We start from the raw sequence: 17,182 nt of genomic DNA, 5'->3' as shown, positions 1-17,182 counted from the left end.
GGACACATCCGACGCCATCGGATAAGTGTTCTGGGGTATCCACTAACGTCGTCATCGGTGAGAATGCTACTGATTCTACAACAGCTATAACTTGTCATGATAGTTACAGTAGTAATGTGCAGTGTTACCGACTCTGAAAACCGCCCCTATACCCTTTCTTTCCCTTTACCCCCGACTCTCTCACCAGACCCCTAATCAACCGCCGATACAATGTCCCACTCATACAAAAGCCAATACCCCTTTGGCGTCGAGGTTGAGTCCTCCATTGTCGAGTTCTTCGAGAGGTTCTACCGTGTCTCAGACACGCCAGGTGCTCACGATGAATATGTTGATATGTTCACCAATGATGCAACCTTTATCCTGGCATCCAAATCAAGTCGAGGCCGCGAAGGTATGTTTCCGATGATAATTACACCCGCTTTAAATGGCCATTTCTTACATGCCTGCTCCTCCCCCAGATATCCTTAGCATGAGACACGGCATGTGGTCTTCGATATCTTCCCGTAAGCACACTGTGCCGAAGATCTTCCCCTTTGGCTCGTCCTCCCGCGAGTTTATGCTATACGGCTCGGTCAAGTTTGACTTCAAGGACGGGAAGGAGGGTGAAGTGGACTGGGCGGCCCGAGCCGAGTTGTCGTCCCAGGACGGGGTTTGGAGAATGAGCTTCTACCAGGTCTATCTGGTGAGTATTCGCCAACACAGATCGGCAAAAGCTTGCTACGAGACGTCTTTGTCTCGACTGCGAGGAACGCCATTGCTGATGCAGCTTAGGATACCGGAGCCAATATTTACGGCAAGAAATAAGAGTATCTCCCAGGTCAGAGTAGGAGATTCATGGCGCAAGGGAGCATCTACGTGTACTGTTTCAATCAATAATGCACCTTTAATTTTGTATAATCGTTGTCGTTATCCTTCTTCCGAACTCGGTTACGAGTGCCCCGACCTCATCCGCGCCCTCAATACAATGCCAATGCCCGACACCGGGTAGGATCTCCAGCTGGACAGCTGTGGGATCGGTTCCCAGGCTGGAAATTCTCGGTTAGATATGCATTCGAGAATGGCAGGCCTTTGAATGAAAACTCACCTGGCAATGATCGCCTTTGCATCACCCAGGCTAGCCGTCTTATCTTCTTCCCCCGCTACAACGAGTACGGGACACCTGATACGAGCATAATCGGGTCGTCTTGCGGAAACGATGGCATTGCAGAGCGACACATATCCACCTGATGTCTGCGACAACAAGAGGGCCCTAATAAAGGCGTGATGGACCGAGTTGGATCTTGACCCCGTGGCAGCTGTCGGTATGGTATTCGCCATCGCTTCCATGCCCTCTGTTCCGGAAAGTCAGCACTGCGGGTCCCCGCCGAAAATATCACTATCGGTCAGTCGGGATCACTCACGGGCCTTCACTGTCTCGATCCTCTTGCCAAAGGCGGCGTGGTACTTTGGATCCGGGTTGATGGCTCCCAGGAGCACCATGCCGGCGAAGTTGCCGTCACTCGCCAACTCGCTGGCGACTATGCATCCCATCGAGTGCCCGACAACAACAGTGCGCCCCGGGTCAACGCCCAGCGTTGAGAGCAGGTGTCGGGCATCCTGTGCAATCGTCCTGGTGTCTTGGTCCTGACCAGTGAACTTGGACAGACCGCTCCCTATTATGGATGCATCAGCTTGCAGTTCTGTTGGTGTTCAACCCCACTGGGCCCCAGTCTTACCGTATGTATCAACTGCAAGGCACGATAACCCTGCCTCAAGCAGCCTGGGAATAATGGTCGCATAGAAAGAGCTCGATGAGCCCAATCCGTGGAGGAAGAGGAGGGTCAGACCAGGCTGTTCACCCGTAGTCTTTGCCTGGCTCCAGGTGTAGTACAGCTCCTTCCCGCCAGTCTGGATGAACGGCATGGTGGTAGATCAATTGAAGACGGGTGAATGCCTCACCATCCAAGTACTACTGTTCACTAGGTACCTACAACAATATTACACCGGATTGGGGTATAAGAGCGTTTGTGCAGGATCCTCTCTGGCCACCCAATCCAGGGGGTTGAATGCTGTGCGCACATCCAGGCCAATTCGTAGGCTGTCAAGATTCGTTCGCAGGCCGGGATCCACCCAGTCATTTGAGCCTGCCACGACTACCGGATCCAGTGGAGACGACCCACTATCGGATGCGGGGATGGCCTCGGATAATGCACGGAAGCTGCATACCCTGCATCCGATGCATATTCGGAGGCAGGTAGCTCCCAAAATAACCGAAGAAAGACCGCCTGAACCGCGAGTAGCAAGCCGCGCTCCGTAACTACCGGTGCCACGCAACCTGTGCCTTGGACCCCGTCCCAGAGGGGTGGCATCGGGTAGCAAAGCATCCACCTCAGTCCGGTCCTTCTTGCCTCATTGCTTTCATCTTTCTACACCGTGGCATATCCGAAGGTGAAACGGGAGAGATCCATTTCCCGGAAACCTTGCTGAGGAAATACTCGGCCTTGCCACGATGCGTTTGTCGGTTGATGAAAGCGGGATACAGGGCCGTTGAACTTTATCACCAATAAAGGTACCTCTATCCGTCTGCGCCCTTGATCGCCCAAGCCACCACCACGCCGTGCCTTAGCCTTGGTGGTCGATCAACCGCACACACACACCCCTCCGCCCTTCCCGCAGCACACCATGTCCGGACACGGCTACTCCAGCGTCCAGGAGACGAAGCGCATCGTCGACCTCGTCCTCCAGCTTGTATCTCTGCCCCCCGAGATCAGATGCGCAGCAGAGAGGAATGTGTCGTTCACGTCCTCGCGCGACTTCCCCTACTTCCCCATCCCATTCAAGGAGACCGAGCTGGGCGCAGCCCTCAAGGCGATCGAGGCGAGCGTCGCCTGCGCGCTCGCAGACCTACAAGATGGGGGCTCGCCGGGAAGCCGGAAGATCACCGTAAACCTCGAACGGACCACGGCGTTCCTGTTCCAAGCCTACCTGGCAACCGTTGGCGGGTGCGGAAAGCTGGACAGCGAAGTCAAGCGCTTCTTGAAAGGTGAGGCAGATCGCACACAATTGCAAACACGCTGAAGCTAACCAGTCATCTCCAGATACGGACTTGCTCCAGGCACAGTCGGACCCCTACCGGCGAATGTCGGCCAATCTCTACGAGACCAAAGACAAGGGGAAGTACTACCACATCCACGGGTCGCTCGAGGCATCGACGACCTTGGGGATGATCGGGCTTGAGCCCTTCAGGCCCGACCTCGGCGGGGAGCATGACGCCATCGTCGAGACCATCGGAGCACACGTGAAGAAGTACACAGTCGACGAGCTCGAGCAGATGAACACGAAAAACCGGCAGGCTGGCATCCCGGCGTTGACGCACGAGGAGTTCCTGCAGACGCCACATGTACGTCAAACGGCGCGGCGCCCCCCCCCCCCACCTCCCCATCTCAGGCCGACCGTTTCTTCCCGCTGACACAGGAGCGTTTTAACAGGGCAAGACCAACATCAACCTCCCCCCCTGGACAGTCGACAGCCTCGAGTCCTCAACACCACCCCACCCGCTATCCAAGCCCACCGACGGGCGCATCCTCTCGGGGATCAAGGTCCTCGAGCTGTGCCGCATCATCGCGGGACCCGTGATGGGCCGCATCTTGGGCGAGTACGGCGCCGACGTGCTCAAGGTGACGGGGCCGGGGCTCAGCGACGTGCCCTTCTTCCAGGTCGACGGCAACATGGGCAAGCGGGCCGCCGAGCTCGACCTCAAGTCCCCCGCCGGCAGGCGGGCCTTTGAGCGGCTCCTCGAAGAGGCGGACGTCGTCCTCGACGGGTACCGCCCCGGGGCGCTGGAGGGGCTTGGATACGGGCCACGGGCGCTGGCGGAGGTGGCGCGGCGGCGGGGGAAGGGGTTCGTGTATGTCAATGAGAACTGCTTCGGGTACGAGGGCGAGTGGGCTGGGAGGCCTGGGTGGCAGCAGATTGCGGATTGTGTACGTCATCATCCCCCCATCCTGTTTTTGATGAGACATAGTCGGAGGGCTAACTTCCCCCTCACAGGTCAGCGGAGTGGCATGGGAACAGGGCAAGTTCATGGGCCTGGACGAGCCCGTGGTGCCGCCGTTCCCGATATCAGACTACGGCACCGGCTGCATCGGCGCGATCGCGGCCATGACGGGGCTGTACTACCGGGCGACCAAGGGCGGGTCGTGGCACGGCAAGGCGTCGCTGATGCACTACGACCTGCTGCTGTTCAAGGCCGGAAAGTACCCCGAGGCCGTGCAGGAGGAGCTGAGGAGGCGGGCCGGCGAGGACTTCCTCGCCCTCCGGCACAGCCACAGCGTCGACCAGATCTCGGGGACGGCGCTGAAGAACATGAAGGCGCAGTTCCCGGAGCTCTTCGACGCCGACAAGCTGTGCGAGGCATGGTACTCGGACGCCTACAAGGCGGACGTGGTCGCCGTTCGGCCCGTGGTGGAGATCGAGGGCGTTGAAGTAGCGTTCAAACGGGCGAGCAGACCTAATGGGTCGGATCCGGCGACCTGGGATTTTGGTCCGGGCCTAGATTACAGGAAATGATGCGTAATGGTGGAGCTACAGGTTGCTGGGTCGGGCCATACAGTTAATTGTATGTAATGTACATGTAGATAAACATGGCCCAGATGATGTATCTAGAACACGCATAAGCAGCATAATGCCCTCGGTGCGGGAACATTACACGTGTACAACAGAGGCTGGCTCTGACCCAGGGCAACACCTGCCCAGCCGGGCATCTATGTGCCAATGCGCCATGCATGAGTTTGATCCAATGACGTATGCTTTAAAGTCCCTCGGTCAGAATGGAAGAAGAGTCGGGCGAGTGGATCGAAATGCGGGGGCGGGGCGGGAATGTGAGTCGTATGTTTAATTCACCCAGGCGGGCGGATAAGGTACCAAGGTAGTGATGGAGTGGTCGGATGGAGGCGGGATTGAGACAGTCCCGATGCACAAAACCTCTTGGCCGAAGTTCTGGAAGCGAGAGGAACTTACCCCGGCACCCGAAAGCCATCCCACCAATCCAATCCCCGGTTCCCCCAATTTCCAAAAAAGGGTACCCCGCACCCTCAGTTGCCCCTCCGCCTCGGTTTCTGCTTCCTGTCTGCAAGCCCCTTCTCTACCTGCCAACCGTATGCGCGTGCAACAAATTCAAGACGGCGTGCATTAATTACTTAACTGATTGCCCGCGACGAGTTGTTCGTCATCTGCCCACTACACCGACCATTCCCTCCCCTCCGTTGCCACCTATCGTCTCTTCTCTAGAAGCCCTCGTCACTTGTTAGTCGCCACTTGTCTTTCTCCCCCGTAAAACACCACATATGAATACAGAAATGGGTTCCACCACTCAAAACGGAGACGCCGAGGGCGTGCTCGGCCAGGAGTTCACCAGCCATGTGATCGAGTCGATGGGACCAAACACATCGCCCAGGACGCGGGAGGTCATGACCGCCTTCATCCAGCACGTCCACGACTTCGCGCGCGAGGTGCAGCTGACCATGGACGAGTGGATGCTCGGCGTGCAGATGATCAACTGGGCTGGCCAGATGAGCACCGACAGGCGGAACGAGGGGCAGCTGATGTGCGATGTCATCGGTCTTGAATCGTGAGCATCATTGCCGTGAGAAGCCCCCTGGAATAGGGAACGATGTTCTGACAATTTATGCGCATCTCAGTCTCGTCGACAACATCACATATCAAGCCGCAGCCAGGAGCGGAAAGCCCGTGACGGCGTCCGCCATCCTCGGCCCCTTCTGGCGAGCCGACGCCCCCATCCGGCCCAACGGCAGCACCATTACTTTCAACACCCCCAAGGACGGCCAGGTCGCCCTCATGCACGGCAAGGTTACGTGCGCCGAGACGGGGGCGCCCATTGCCAACGCGGTGGTGGACATCTGGCAGGCGTCGACAAATGGTATGACCTCCTACGCGCGTGTCTAGCTCGTGGCATGGCATCTCACGGTCCATGCAGGTCTCTACGAGCAGCAGGACGACAAGCAGGAGGAGCACAACCTCCGGGGCAAGTTCGTCACCGACGCGAACGGCGATTACTCGCTCTACTGCCTGCGGCCCACGCCATACCCTGTAAGTTCTGGCCCCCTGATCTGGCCAGGCCGGACCGATCATGTACTGACACATCCAAGGTCCCCAACGATGGTCCCGCGGGCAAGCTCCTGAGCATGCTGGACAGGCATGAGTGGAGGCCGGCGCACATCCACCTCATCGTAAGTGCAAGGTTGCAAGGTCCTCAGATAGACCGACTTTGGAACTAACCACGCGATGTAGATCCAAGCGGATGGGTTCAAGCCCGTCACGACGCAGATCTTCGACGAGGATTCAAAGTATCTCGAGGATGATAGCGTGTTTGCGGTCAAGTCCGGCCTGACGGTGAAGTTCAACGAGAGGAAGGGGGATCCGCAGGCGACGCTGGATCTGGAGTACAACGTCACTCTTGCTCCAAAGAAGTAGCGGGGTTACGAGTGGTTGTTGAGATCAGGGGATGGATGTATTGGGAGGTGGAGGAGGGAGCTTGATGCCGATATTCTACAGCGCAAATCTATTTTATTTTGTCACAGCGGAATATTCAATCTATGCTGTAGCTAGATTGTCAGGCACCACGTTGGTCAGTTGATTCAGGCTTCTAATTAATGAGCATCTCGCACTGCTTATCGCAGCAGCAGCTGGTTCTGTGAAGATGACCTCTTGGTCTTGCGAGTCGAACATTCCCTCCCACACCGCCCAGTTCACCAAGATATGTCAATTCTTGGCATATAAGTTCCATCATTGCCACATGCGACTGTCAGCACATCCATCTGTTAGCAGATTGGTTGTCAGCAAAGGCGGGCAGCTGTGGTGTAACTCGCGGAAGCGTCCCGGGGGAGAATCAGTGGGTCCCATCAGCGCTGGTCTTTCCCGAATGGCATTGCCGAATTCGGAATCGTATGATTGGAGACGTGCTCTTTGTTACCCGTCAAGCAAAGCCATTATCCGAAAACCACCCAGCAGCGGGGTAACTTCCGGATGACCTGGGATGCGGGGTAGGTGTGCCAAGAGGACAAACATGGGAAAAAAAAAGAAGGAAGGGCTTGGCAAAGACATCGAGGCTTATCGGCAGCCGAATGTTTCCTTCTACACTACTGTAGAAAAATGGCTTCGATTACGGGACTGGCCGTCGACGCATCTTGCATCTTCCGATCCGAGGACGCGGCAATGGTAGGTACCTAAGAGTTAGCATGCTGCAATCTCAATTGGACCCCTGGCCCCCCAGAAACAGCGTATTGGTAACCGGGAATGATGACTGGCTTGAGATCTGCATCGGATCTGGGTTATTACCCCTCATCCGCTCGGGTCAGTCCCGATATCCCCGCATTTAATCCCACGTGTTCCCCAAACAACTCTTCCACCCGGGGTGACCTTGCATGTGAGCCGTCTTGGAGAATCGACCGTGATGCCAATTTGTCTGCTTAAAGGCCCCGTCCGTGGACACATACTCATCTGGGGAATCGATCCGGACACTCTCGAATTGCACTCGGCCTATTCAAGCCCACAAAGATACCCCCCATCGCTCCTTTCTTCTATCCCGCCCCTCTCGCTTTCCCCCCTCCCCTATTCGACCTCCGCGCCTTGCTCGAACAAGGCACGTACCTCACAAATTAAAACGCCTCCATCATGACCTCCCAGCCTTCAGAAAGCAAGGTGGACGTCCTCATCGTCGGTGCGGGGCCGGCCGGACTGATGATGGCGACGTGGATGGCCAAGTGCGGCATCTCGTGTCGGATCGTGGACAAGCGGGGGACAAAGGTAAGGACACCTCGCGAGGGCGCACATCTCTCTCTACCTTGACTATGCATCTCCGCTCACTGCTGGCCAGGTGTTCAACGGCCAAGCCGACGGGCTGCAGTGCCGCACGCTTGAGATCTTCGACTCGTTCGGCTTCGGCGACCGGGCGTGGAAGGAGGCCAACCACATGTTGGAGATCTGCCTGTGGAATCCGGACAAGGACGGGGTGATCCGGCGCAGCGACCGCATCCCGGACACGATCCCGGGCATCAGCCGCTTCCAGCAGGTGGTGCTGCACCAGGGCCGCATCGAGCGCTTCTTCCTCGACTTCATCGCGGCCCACAGCGACATCCGCGTCGAGCGCGGTGTGCTCCCTAGCAAGCTCGAGTTCGACGAGTCACTGGCCGAGGACACCGACGCCTACCCCATCACCGTCACCCTGCGCCACCTGTCCGAGGAGGAGGCCACACCCGGCCAGGTCGCCACTTCGGCCAACGGCGGAGCCGTGCAGGACGGCCTGTTCCGCAGCAACCTGGCGGCCGACGACACAGCGGACCTGCTCAAGGCGGCCGACCTCAACGCCAAGGCTAACACTACCGAGGTGGTCCGTGCGAAGTACATGCTCGGCGCTGACGGCGCGCACTCGTGGGTGCGGAGGGAGCTCGGCTTCTGCCTCGAGGGCGAGACCACCGACTACATCTGGGGGGTGCTCGACATAGTCCCACTCACTAATTTCCCCGATATACGCAGCCGATGCGCGATACACTCGGCCTCCTCGGGCAGCGTCATGGTCATCCCGCGCGAGAATAAACTGGTGCGGCTGTACATCCAGCTCACGACGACGGAGAAGCTCGGTGAGGGCGGCTCAAGGGCCGACCGCTCCAAAATCACCCCCGACGTCATCCTCAAGGCCGCCCAGAAGATCATGGCCCCGTATACCCTCTCGTACCGCAAGCTGGACTGGTGGACCGCCTACCAGATCGGCCAGCGCGTCGGCTCGCGCTTCTCCAAGAACGAGCGCATCTTCCTCGCCGGCGATGCCGTCCACACCCACAGGTTCGTGCTGCCAGCCTTTTTCCTGATCTCTAGGCATCTTTGATAATTAACTGACACCCCGCAAACAGCCCGAAAGCCGGTCAGGGAATGAACGTCAGCATGCAAGACGGTACGCATCCCACAAACTCCCTCATGTCCTTAGCTTGGTAGCTTACTAACCCCACAATCCAGCATACAACCTCGGCTGGAAGGTTGCCAGTGTCGTCAAGGGCACCTCGAGCCGCGCGATCCTCAGCACGTACGAGTCGGAGCGGAAGCAGATAGCAAAGGACCTCATCGACTTCGACCACAGGTTCTCGCGGCTCTTCTCCGGAAGGCCGGCGAAGGACCTGATGGACGAGGAGGGGATCAACATGGAGCAGTTCAAGGCTGCCTTCGAGAAGGGGAACATGTTCGCCAGCGGCATCGGTAGGTTTTACTTCCACCTTACGAGAGAATCTGAAGAGACCCCTCCCAGACTGACACCAACTCTCTCCAGCCGTCAACTACGACGCAAGCAACATCATCGCCAAGACCGCCGACACCAGCAGCGGCGGCGCCAAGACCACCGCCAATCTTCCATCCGTGGACAGCACCCAGGCCCTAGCCCCCAAGGTCAAGGTGGGCATGCGCATGCCGAGCGTCAAGGTGCTGAACCAATCCGACGCGCGGCCGTGGCATCTGCAGGAGCGCCTGCCGAGCAACGGCACGTGGCGGGTGCTGGTCTTCGCAGGCGACGTGGGCGACGCGGGACAGAAGGCCAGGATGCTCAGGCTCGCCGACAGCCTCGCGGCGCCGACGTCGTTCCTGCGCCGGTACACGCCGGCCGCGGCGCGGTACGACTCCGTCTTCGAGGTTCTGACCGTGCATGCGGCGCCGAGGGCGTCGGTGACCATCTTTGATTTCCCCGAGGTGCTGAGGCCGTTTGATGAGCTGGATGGATGGGATTATAATAAGATCTTTGTGGATGATGAGTCGTACCATGAGGGCCATGGGCGCATCTATGAGGAGTTTGGGATCGATCCCAAGGAGGGCTGCGTCATTGTCCTCCGGCCGGATCAGTATGTGTCGTATGTGGGTGCGCTTGATGATTACGCGAGCGTCGACAAGTTTTTCTCGTCCTTTATGCTTAGCCGGCAGGCCCAGGTGAACGGAAAATAGTTGGCGAAAAGGGACATATGTATGTTTTGTTAATGAATATGCCAGGCTCAATATACTTGCCTTAAAATGCGCCCTTGCCCGTCTAGCCGCGCATGTTGGGACTTGCTGTATCTGTGTCTTGAAATTAGAAGTGCACCACCCTGGAATGGCAGCCGCGTAAATATGGGTGTCTAAACGAAGTATTTTCAGAAAACTCCAAGACCAACGCTCAACTCAGTTTGCCAACGAACAAACCGAAGGATAAGTCTAATCTACACAATACAATGTTTACAGCCCATGCTCTTGCTCTATGCTTGACCCCTCGCCTCAAACCACCCTTGAATTCCTCTCACGTCGGCCCCGAATTAACTCTCCCTTTCCACAACCTGTTTCGAGCCACTAAGCACACTCTCTACGCCATCCGTCTCCCAAAACCTCTCGCCCGACTTCCCCGCCGGGCGAATAGCGCCCATAACATCAAACGGATCACAGAGCGTCACCATCCACGGGCGGCTATCACTCCACCCAGGGCCCTCCACCTCCGAGACGCCATCGAGAGCGAGGAACGTCTTGCTATTCCGAGGCAGGAATCTACGGGGATGAAACACATTAAACAGGACGCAATCCAGCAGCACGACGGAGGCCTCAAACACGAGGAAGAACCACTCGTGCCGGACGACGGGGCTCGGGCTGCCCGACACGGTCGCGGCGGCCCAGTACTCGACGACGCGGTACACGGTGCGCACCGTGATGAGCGCGGTGGAGACGTACAGCGTCACCAGGGGGCCCACGACCCTGCGGTCGCGGACGCCGCGCGAGAGGCACCGGCGGTGGAAGGAGACCGCAAGGACGGCGAAGAGGAGCGCGACGACGAGCTGCAGTACCAGCGAGGCCTTGAGGAGGGCTTGGCCGGTGCGGATTGTGGTGGGTGGGAGGGCGGAGATGGAGCTGTACGTGACGCCTAGAGCGTTTAGGACCTCGACTATGCAAGAGAGAATAGCGAAGGTTGTGAAGACGCGGCCCGGGTGGAGGGGGGAGCAGTAGGGGACGAAGGAGAGGATGCGGCCGAGGATGTGGTAGTTTGCCAGCTCGAGGACTGGGCTGTGGAGTTGTCAGCCTGTATCTCTCCCTCCTGGAATCTTGTGGGACCCAACTCACGGTGCCGAGTATACCAGGAAGGTGGTGGCAATGAAAGTACGGATATTTTGGTAGTCAATTGCACAATATATTCTGACTGCAAAGCCGGCCGTTAACACGATGGAACAGGCCAGGATGAGAATCATGAGCATGTATGATCTGTAACGGCTGTGGTTTGCGAAACCATGGTCAGAAGTGCTTGGTCTAAGAGGAGTTAGATTGGCTTACTAGCACTGCCAGCAGTGAACCAAGGCGGAGGATGCAAAGGCTACAGTGAAGAACACGGCGGCGCCCTTGTTTGGAGCGTAGAAGAACCAGCTCCCCTCAACTGTTTTTTCGACATCAGTATGGTGATTGCATGTTAGAGGGTGGAGGTAGTACTGTAATTGCCATCGGACATGTCTTCAAGAATATTGTACGCCGGGATGGAGATGGAGCATGAAGGTGGTGACTGGTGAGGTCGGACAAATGATGCCGTCGATGTGTAGCAGCTCTTAAAAGAACAAAAAAAAAAGAGGGAGAGGGCATCCATGCTTAGGTATATTCTTATGCGGAGCAACCTTGCTCATTCGCAGTCGTCTGAATCACCCAAATGGTAAGGCGTCTCGAACATCAGCCCCAGCCCCACCCGGGCACCGGGCTGGCCGTCGCGGGGTCACCAATGATCGGCCGGAACGCACGGACCATCTTTACGAGTACGCGGATACGCGTATTCGCATCGGGCCCACTCGGGAAACGAAACCGGCCACCATTGGTTGGAGCCACGGCTGTGTGCCTCTAAGCCTCTTTTGAACGACACGCCAAAGTACTGCTAAATTCCAAGTAATATGAACACATGCATCCTTCCGAGCAAGAGATCGGCATCTCTCTCTCTTTACCTAGGGAATCCCTCTGTCTTGGCACTGATGATGGCCATGGAATCTCACATCATCATCGCATGGCGCAGCACCGATCGTCGCCAACTAGTTCTGCCTTGTACGGGTTTAAACCTTCAGTACCTAGGCTGGGGTGTCAAAAGTTTTGAGCATATAAGCCGACGGTAGGGAGCTGTTTGTTGGTGTGCATCCCAACCAACCTCACCTCAACTTCACCTCGGCGAAACAAACAAAATACCAAAAACAAGATGCCCTCCTTCTCGTCTCTTTTCCTTTCCACCCTCACCATCGCTGTGTCTCTGGCCCAGGCTCACTGCAGCACAATCAATTGGCGGCCCTGCGAGTTCAATGGAACCCGGCCCATATTATGCGGCAACCTGTCTGTCCCGCTCGACTACACTGACGCGAAGTCGAACGCGACGCTCCGCCTTGAGCTAGTCAAAGTACCGGCCGCCAAGACGCCCTCGAAGGGGAGCATCCTCTTCAACTTTGGCGGTCCTGGAGAGGAGGCTCAACAGACAATGGCTCAGGTTGCGGCCGAGTTGCAGATGTAGGCACACAACTCCCTCAACCTCGATCCATGGATGCTGGTTTGCTGACACTTCTTTCCGGCTCACAGTCTCACCGGCGGCCACCACGACCTGATTGCCTTTGATCCGCGGTAAGCCCCGTCTCCTGGCTCCTCGGGGGAATTTGCCCGACCCGCCGAAATAATAACAAAACCCCAAAGAGGAACAGGCAAAACCATGGTCGTCTCGTGCTACCAAACCGACATCGAAAGGCTGGTAGGCAGTCTCCAGGCCCCGGGCTGGAGCAACGCCTCCGACGCGGCGCTGGGGACGCAGTGGGCAACCAGCCAGCTCCTGGCCGAGTCATGCCTGGCGAACGCGGCCGACGTCGGGACGCTGGTCGGCACGGCGTTTGTGGCGAGGGACATGATGCAGATCGTCGACGCGCTCGGCGAGGACGGCATGCTGAGATACTGGGGTGAGTCGGGGAGAGGATGCGGGTCGTCGTGATGAGGCTGGATGGTGGTGTGGTTGGTTGGCTAACAAGGCCTTGCAGGTCTCTCCTACGGCACCGTGCTGGGAGCCACCGTGGCTGCCATGTTCCCCGATAGGATGGACAGGATAATGTTGGATGGGGTGCTGAATCCGTTTGAGTACTACCACGGCTAGTATGTGATTTTCGTCGATTTCGTCCTGTCACACACCACGCCTCCTTCTTGAAGACTCGTTGGCTAACCAAGTCCTGCCCGTCCCCAGCGACATTGAAATGCTGACCGACACCGACAAGACCTTCGCCGGCTTCATCTCGGGCTGTGTAGCAGCACCGGACCAATGCGCCCTCGCCCGCGACAACGCCACGGCAGCCGACCTCGAGAAGACGATATCTGACCTCATCGACACGCTGAAATACAACCCCGTAGCACTCGGCGGCATCCTGATCGACTACAGTCTCATCAAGGAGGTCATCCTCGGCTACCTATACAGCCCCTTGGCCTGGGACGAGCTGGCGGGCGGCCTCAACGGACTCATCACGGGGAACATCACGGCGCTGGCCGAGTTCGCCGAGGCCTTTGGGGCCCGCCCGCAGGGCATCGCGGCCGAGTCGTACCCGGCCATCAAGTGCGCAGACAACGCTGTGCGGGCCACAACGCTGGCCGACGTCCGACCCGCGGTCGACGAGCTGTATGCCAAGAGCAGGTACGGCGGCGACAAGATCTCGGCCATCGCGGTCCGGTGCGCCCAGTGGAGGATGGATGCGAAGGAGCGGTACTCCGGGGACTTCCGGGTCAAGACGCGGAACCCGGTCCTCTTGGTCGGGAACACGCTCGACCCGGTCACGCCCCTTGTCTCGGCGCGCAACGTGAGCGAGGCCTTTGAGGGGAGCGTCGTGCTCCAGCATGACGGCTATGGGGTGAGTGCATCCGCGATGCTGACGGAATCTCTTTGGTCCGGTTGAGCTAATTTGCGTGTCGCAGCACTCCTCTCTCGCGCAGGCCTCGATCTGCACGACGAAAGCTATCCGGAACTTCTTCATCAACGGCACGATGCCCGAGCCGGGGACCATATGCAAGGTGGACACGCCCTTGTTCTCGAATAAGACCTGGCAGGACGTCCTCCCTCCCATCCAGCGCGTTCGGCGGAGTATCTCTGCACGGGATGATGACGATGCCGCTCTCTTACGGGCCGCGTCCGTGGCCGGGAAAAAGTTGCTTCGGCCGTCTCGCTTCGTATGAAAGCCCCAAGTAATCTGCTGTCACGAGACAATAAGGCAGGTCGGGTATAGATATGCTTGCTCAAATCAATCAAATAGATGATAGACCAGATCCCCCAGCTCTCCCAAAACCTGTGGCTTCCTTGCCCTGGTATCACAGAAATAAGATGAAACACACACCAGAATGTCCTAAACCAGCGGCGGCAGACCAACCTGTTGCCGAGTCCACGAGATACTCTCCTGCCAGACCGGTAGTGAGTCGAATCCGAGCTTCTGCAGCTCGCCCGAGAGCTCCATGACGAGATTCCGCCCCGCCTGATTCGCCCACCAGGCCTCCCTGCCCAGGTTCTCCACCAGCACCCCCCAGTGCATCATGATGATCAGTGCGAGCGGCTCAGCGCGCCGGAATTTCTCTGCAAAGTCCCCTCTGGTCAAACCCACCCACGCCAGGCACGAGCCCTTGACCGAGGCCTCAATGTCCCTGGCAAAGCACCCCTCCAGATGCAGGATTTTCGTCTGGTACGACTCGTGGGCCGCCGCCTCTGGTCCGTCGCGACGGTGCCCGTCGTTGAGCGCGTGCAGGCGCGCCACGGCGGCCTTAGTACCGGCGTCCAGGAGGTGCACCGGCACGTCCTGGTTGATCCACGCCCGCGTCTGCACCGGCCCGGCCTCGAGCAAGTCCCAGGTGGTGGTGGCGACGAGGGCGGTGCAGGCCATCAGGTCGAAGAGGGCGAGCACCGAGTCGCGCGCGCTGATCCGCGGGCGATCGCCGCCGGCGGGGACGAGCTGCGGGCGCGCGATGTTGAGCGGCAGGAGCAGCGTCGACACGATGAAGATGGGCAGGTGGTTCTCCGGCGCGATGTTGCCGAGCTCGGCGTGGAAGCCGCGGAGGGCGCGGTCGTGGTAGTCGAGGCCTGCGCGGGCGTATGAGGCTTGATCGGCAGGCTCGGGCGATGCGACAGCTAGGTCTAGCGCCGCGAATGCGAACACGCAGTCTAGAAGGTAGGGGTGCTTCAGGGCGTCGCGGGGTACTGTCACCTTCAGGAGGTGCTCCTCGCTGGCTATGCTGCAGACGCTCTTGTAGGTGCTCGTCGACCATCGGTGCATCAGCTCGAGCTCGAGGAGACGGAGGGAGGATGACTCGGCTGATGGCACCGACGTGGATTCCAATGTCGATGTCGATGCCGATGTCAATCCCGATGCCGATGCCGATGTTGATGCTGACGCCGACGCCGACCCCGGCGAAGACCCGGCTGAGCTCGACGTTGTAGCCTGAGGCGGCGCCGCTAGATGACGCATGTCAATTGACCGGATATAATTGCAGGGAGTCTTGCGGATCACGCAGTTGGCACAAGGCGGGCCCTGCTCGTCGCACTGCATACGGGTCAGCTACTTGGTCTAGGCAGGACAGGATAAATTGGTGGGGAGGAGCTCAGGTCCAGAAGATGTCGGTTTCTCGATGCTTGATCTAGTGGAGAGAGACGGAGAATGAAGTGACGTCGGGTGCGGTCAGCAGCCGGGTAAGTAATGTAGCTTACCTTTACGCGCCTTCTCTTGCAGGTCTCGCACCCATTACGTGATTTCGAATGTGATTTTCGAGTTTGCATCGTTACCAAGTCTGTGTCAGCCAGCCCATGTCTCGAGTTTCGCGAATTTGGTGGAATTGGATTTGATGAGAATTGATATTGCAAGCGGCGCTACCACTTCATCAATGGGGCTGATGTGGCAGTGCTTGAGCTTGCTGACGTCTAACGGCGATGCTGCCTTGACCCGAAATGGAAGCTGCGAATTGATAACCAAGGCAGTGTCTCCAAACCCAAGATGCGCTACGGGAAAGTCACGCGTCTCCAAAATCATGTGACTACCTTGTTTTGTCGCGCGAATTGGTACAACATCTCAATAGAGAAATAGAAAAGGAACAAGTTCGCTGCTAGATATCTCCGTCTAACAACACGCAGGTGTTTTTAAAGGAAATGAGAAATGAGAGGAGTCAAATATGCCCTCTCTCTACTCTCTCACACCCCCTCCCCTATCTCCTCCCCCTTCCCTTTCCACTCCTATTCCACTCGCAGCAACAAGCGCCACTCTCACGCACACTCTAACATACAATACTTGCGCGCAAGTGATAGATGAAATCAGTGGGATCAAGAGAAGAAGAAAAAAGAAGAAGAAAATGGGGGAGAAAATGGAGCAAAAAAGGAGCAGGGAAAAAGGAGGGAAAAAGGAAAAAGAGGACACAGGGCAAAAAAATTAATGGCCCTTGACAACCCTCTTTACCGCGTGGTTACTAAAGCGCCCCCCCACTTGATCGTGTTAACGGGACATTTCTTTGCGACTATTGAGGGCGGCTCCCCGGGCAGAGCCGCCCTCCAGATCCGAGTATCAGCCATTGGAGAAACCCAGCTGCAGCTAGGACTCGAACGGGCGACCTTTCGGTATCCAGTCGTGTCTGGGACTTACTGGGGGTTAGTCTCACGGCCAAGGGCTGAACCCATAACCGCTACACCACACCCCCTGCCTGCGTTGAAAAACACGGCCGTATTTGGCCTTATATAGGGTGGGCAAGTGCAAAGTGAGGTGAAGATGAAGGTGGTACGTGGTACGTACCGCAAGTGAATGTGCGCACCCTGGTGGTCTGGGCACCCGCCTTCCACCCGGGCAACTACCTTGGCAGGCGGGTGGCCAGCCTTTTCCCCCTCGATCCCAAGTGACGAGCTGGGCCCTTACCACAATGTGCCTGCTGTTGTGGTGGTGCCGAGATGGAACAAAGTCTTGACTAGAGAAAACAACACCAACAAAACAGGCAAACCCACGCATCACCGGAACGACCAAGGTAAGATTATCTCGCTATTCTTCGTCTTGGATGCGTCACGGTGGCTAATACCTTCTTGGCTGGAGACAGACAGACCGGGGCAAGAACAGGGGTTCCCCGTGGAGCATCACATCTTTCCCCCAACAAGAGAATCCGCACGGCGAGTACTCTGATTATTCCA

The 17,182-nt window shown here is 57.7% G+C and overlaps 8 protein-coding genes across 8 annotated transcripts; 5 read left to right on the top strand and 3 right to left on the bottom strand.

Annotated features, from left to right (window-relative positions):
* Positions 1-47: 47 nt before the first annotated feature.
* Positions 48-941, top strand: QBC33DRAFT_548381 (uncharacterized protein). Its single transcript, XM_060428838.1, has 3 exons — positions 48-391; positions 459-682; positions 772-941. Exons 1-3 carry the CDS (start codon positions 211-213, stop codon positions 802-804), a joined length of 438 nt encoding a protein of 145 aa, XP_060280154.1. The 5' UTR covers positions 48-210; the 3' UTR covers positions 805-941.
* On the bottom strand, positions 795-2,083 carry QBC33DRAFT_613391 (Alpha/Beta hydrolase protein). Its single transcript, XM_060432533.1, has 4 exons — positions 1,716-2,083; positions 1,401-1,652; positions 1,085-1,331; positions 795-1,025 (listed from the first exon to the last, which is right to left on the bottom strand). Exons 1-4 carry the CDS (start codon positions 1,900-1,902, stop codon positions 884-886), a joined length of 828 nt encoding a protein of 275 aa, XP_060280153.1. The 5' UTR covers positions 1,903-2,083; the 3' UTR covers positions 795-883.
* A 176-nt stretch (positions 2,084-2,259) lies between these two features.
* Positions 2,260-4,802, top strand: QBC33DRAFT_548376 (CoA-transferase). The gene is made up of 4 exons (XM_060428837.1): positions 2,260-3,022; positions 3,078-3,379; positions 3,468-3,962; positions 4,030-4,802. Exons 1-4 carry the CDS (start codon positions 2,662-2,664, stop codon positions 4,546-4,548), a joined length of 1,677 nt encoding a protein of 558 aa, XP_060280152.1. The 5' UTR covers positions 2,260-2,661; the 3' UTR covers positions 4,549-4,802.
* A 139-nt stretch (positions 4,803-4,941) lies between these two features.
* On the top strand, positions 4,942-6,641 carry QBC33DRAFT_548373 (Intradiol ring-cleavage dioxygenase). The gene is made up of 5 exons (XM_060428836.1): positions 4,942-5,608; positions 5,679-5,917; positions 5,975-6,087; positions 6,147-6,227; positions 6,289-6,641. Exons 1-5 carry the CDS (start codon positions 5,325-5,327, stop codon positions 6,469-6,471), a joined length of 900 nt encoding a protein of 299 aa, XP_060280151.1. The 5' UTR covers positions 4,942-5,324; the 3' UTR covers positions 6,472-6,641.
* A 738-nt stretch (positions 6,642-7,379) lies between these two features.
* Positions 7,380-9,990, top strand: QBC33DRAFT_478661 (phenol 2-monooxygenase). Its single transcript, XM_060425295.1, has 5 exons — positions 7,380-7,803; positions 7,874-8,838; positions 8,907-8,947; positions 9,010-9,246; positions 9,317-9,990. The coding sequence occupies exons 1-5, from the start codon at positions 7,672-7,674 to the stop codon at positions 9,976-9,978; spliced, it is 2,037 nt and encodes a 678-aa protein (XP_060280150.1). The 5' UTR covers positions 7,380-7,671; the 3' UTR covers positions 9,979-9,990.
* A 332-nt stretch (positions 9,991-10,322) lies between these two features.
* On the bottom strand, positions 10,323-11,494 carry QBC33DRAFT_518115 (RTA1 like protein-domain-containing protein; the record flags this gene model as incomplete). The annotated part of the gene is made up of 4 exons (XM_060426228.1): positions 10,323-11,058; positions 11,116-11,262; positions 11,323-11,422; positions 11,476-11,494. The coding sequence occupies 4 exons, from the start codon at positions 11,492-11,494 to the stop codon at positions 10,323-10,325; spliced, it is 1,002 nt and encodes a 333-aa protein (XP_060280149.1).
* Positions 11,495-11,947: 453 nt separating this feature from the next.
* On the top strand, positions 11,948-14,295 carry QBC33DRAFT_548369 (Tripeptidyl aminopeptidase). The gene is made up of 6 exons (XM_060428835.1): positions 11,948-12,519; positions 12,589-12,630; positions 12,700-12,956; positions 13,035-13,146; positions 13,235-13,889; positions 13,954-14,295. Exons 1-6 carry the CDS (start codon positions 12,218-12,220, stop codon positions 14,209-14,211), a joined length of 1,626 nt encoding a protein of 541 aa, XP_060280148.1. The 5' UTR covers positions 11,948-12,217; the 3' UTR covers positions 14,212-14,295.
* QBC33DRAFT_210499 (uncharacterized protein) lies at positions 14,157-15,971 on the bottom strand. Its single transcript, XM_060422657.1, has 2 exons — positions 15,728-15,971; positions 14,157-15,563 (listed from the first exon to the last, which is right to left on the bottom strand). Exons 1-2 carry the CDS (start codon positions 15,794-15,796, stop codon positions 14,379-14,381), a joined length of 1,254 nt encoding a protein of 417 aa, XP_060280147.1. The 5' UTR covers positions 15,797-15,971; the 3' UTR covers positions 14,157-14,378.
* Positions 15,972-17,182: the final 1,211 nt, after the last annotated feature.

The sequence above is a fragment of the Phialemonium atrogriseum genome (assembly GCF_030411735.1).
Source record: "Phialemonium atrogriseum strain 8032-3 unplaced genomic scaffold QBC33scaffold_27, whole genome shotgun sequence".
In the NCBI taxonomy this organism is placed as follows: domain Eukaryota; kingdom Fungi; phylum Ascomycota; class Sordariomycetes; order Cephalothecales; family Cephalothecaceae; genus Phialemonium; species Phialemonium atrogriseum.
The sequence above is the reverse complement of the archived record's forward strand: the minus strand, read 5'-3'. Positions and strand labels throughout refer to the sequence as shown.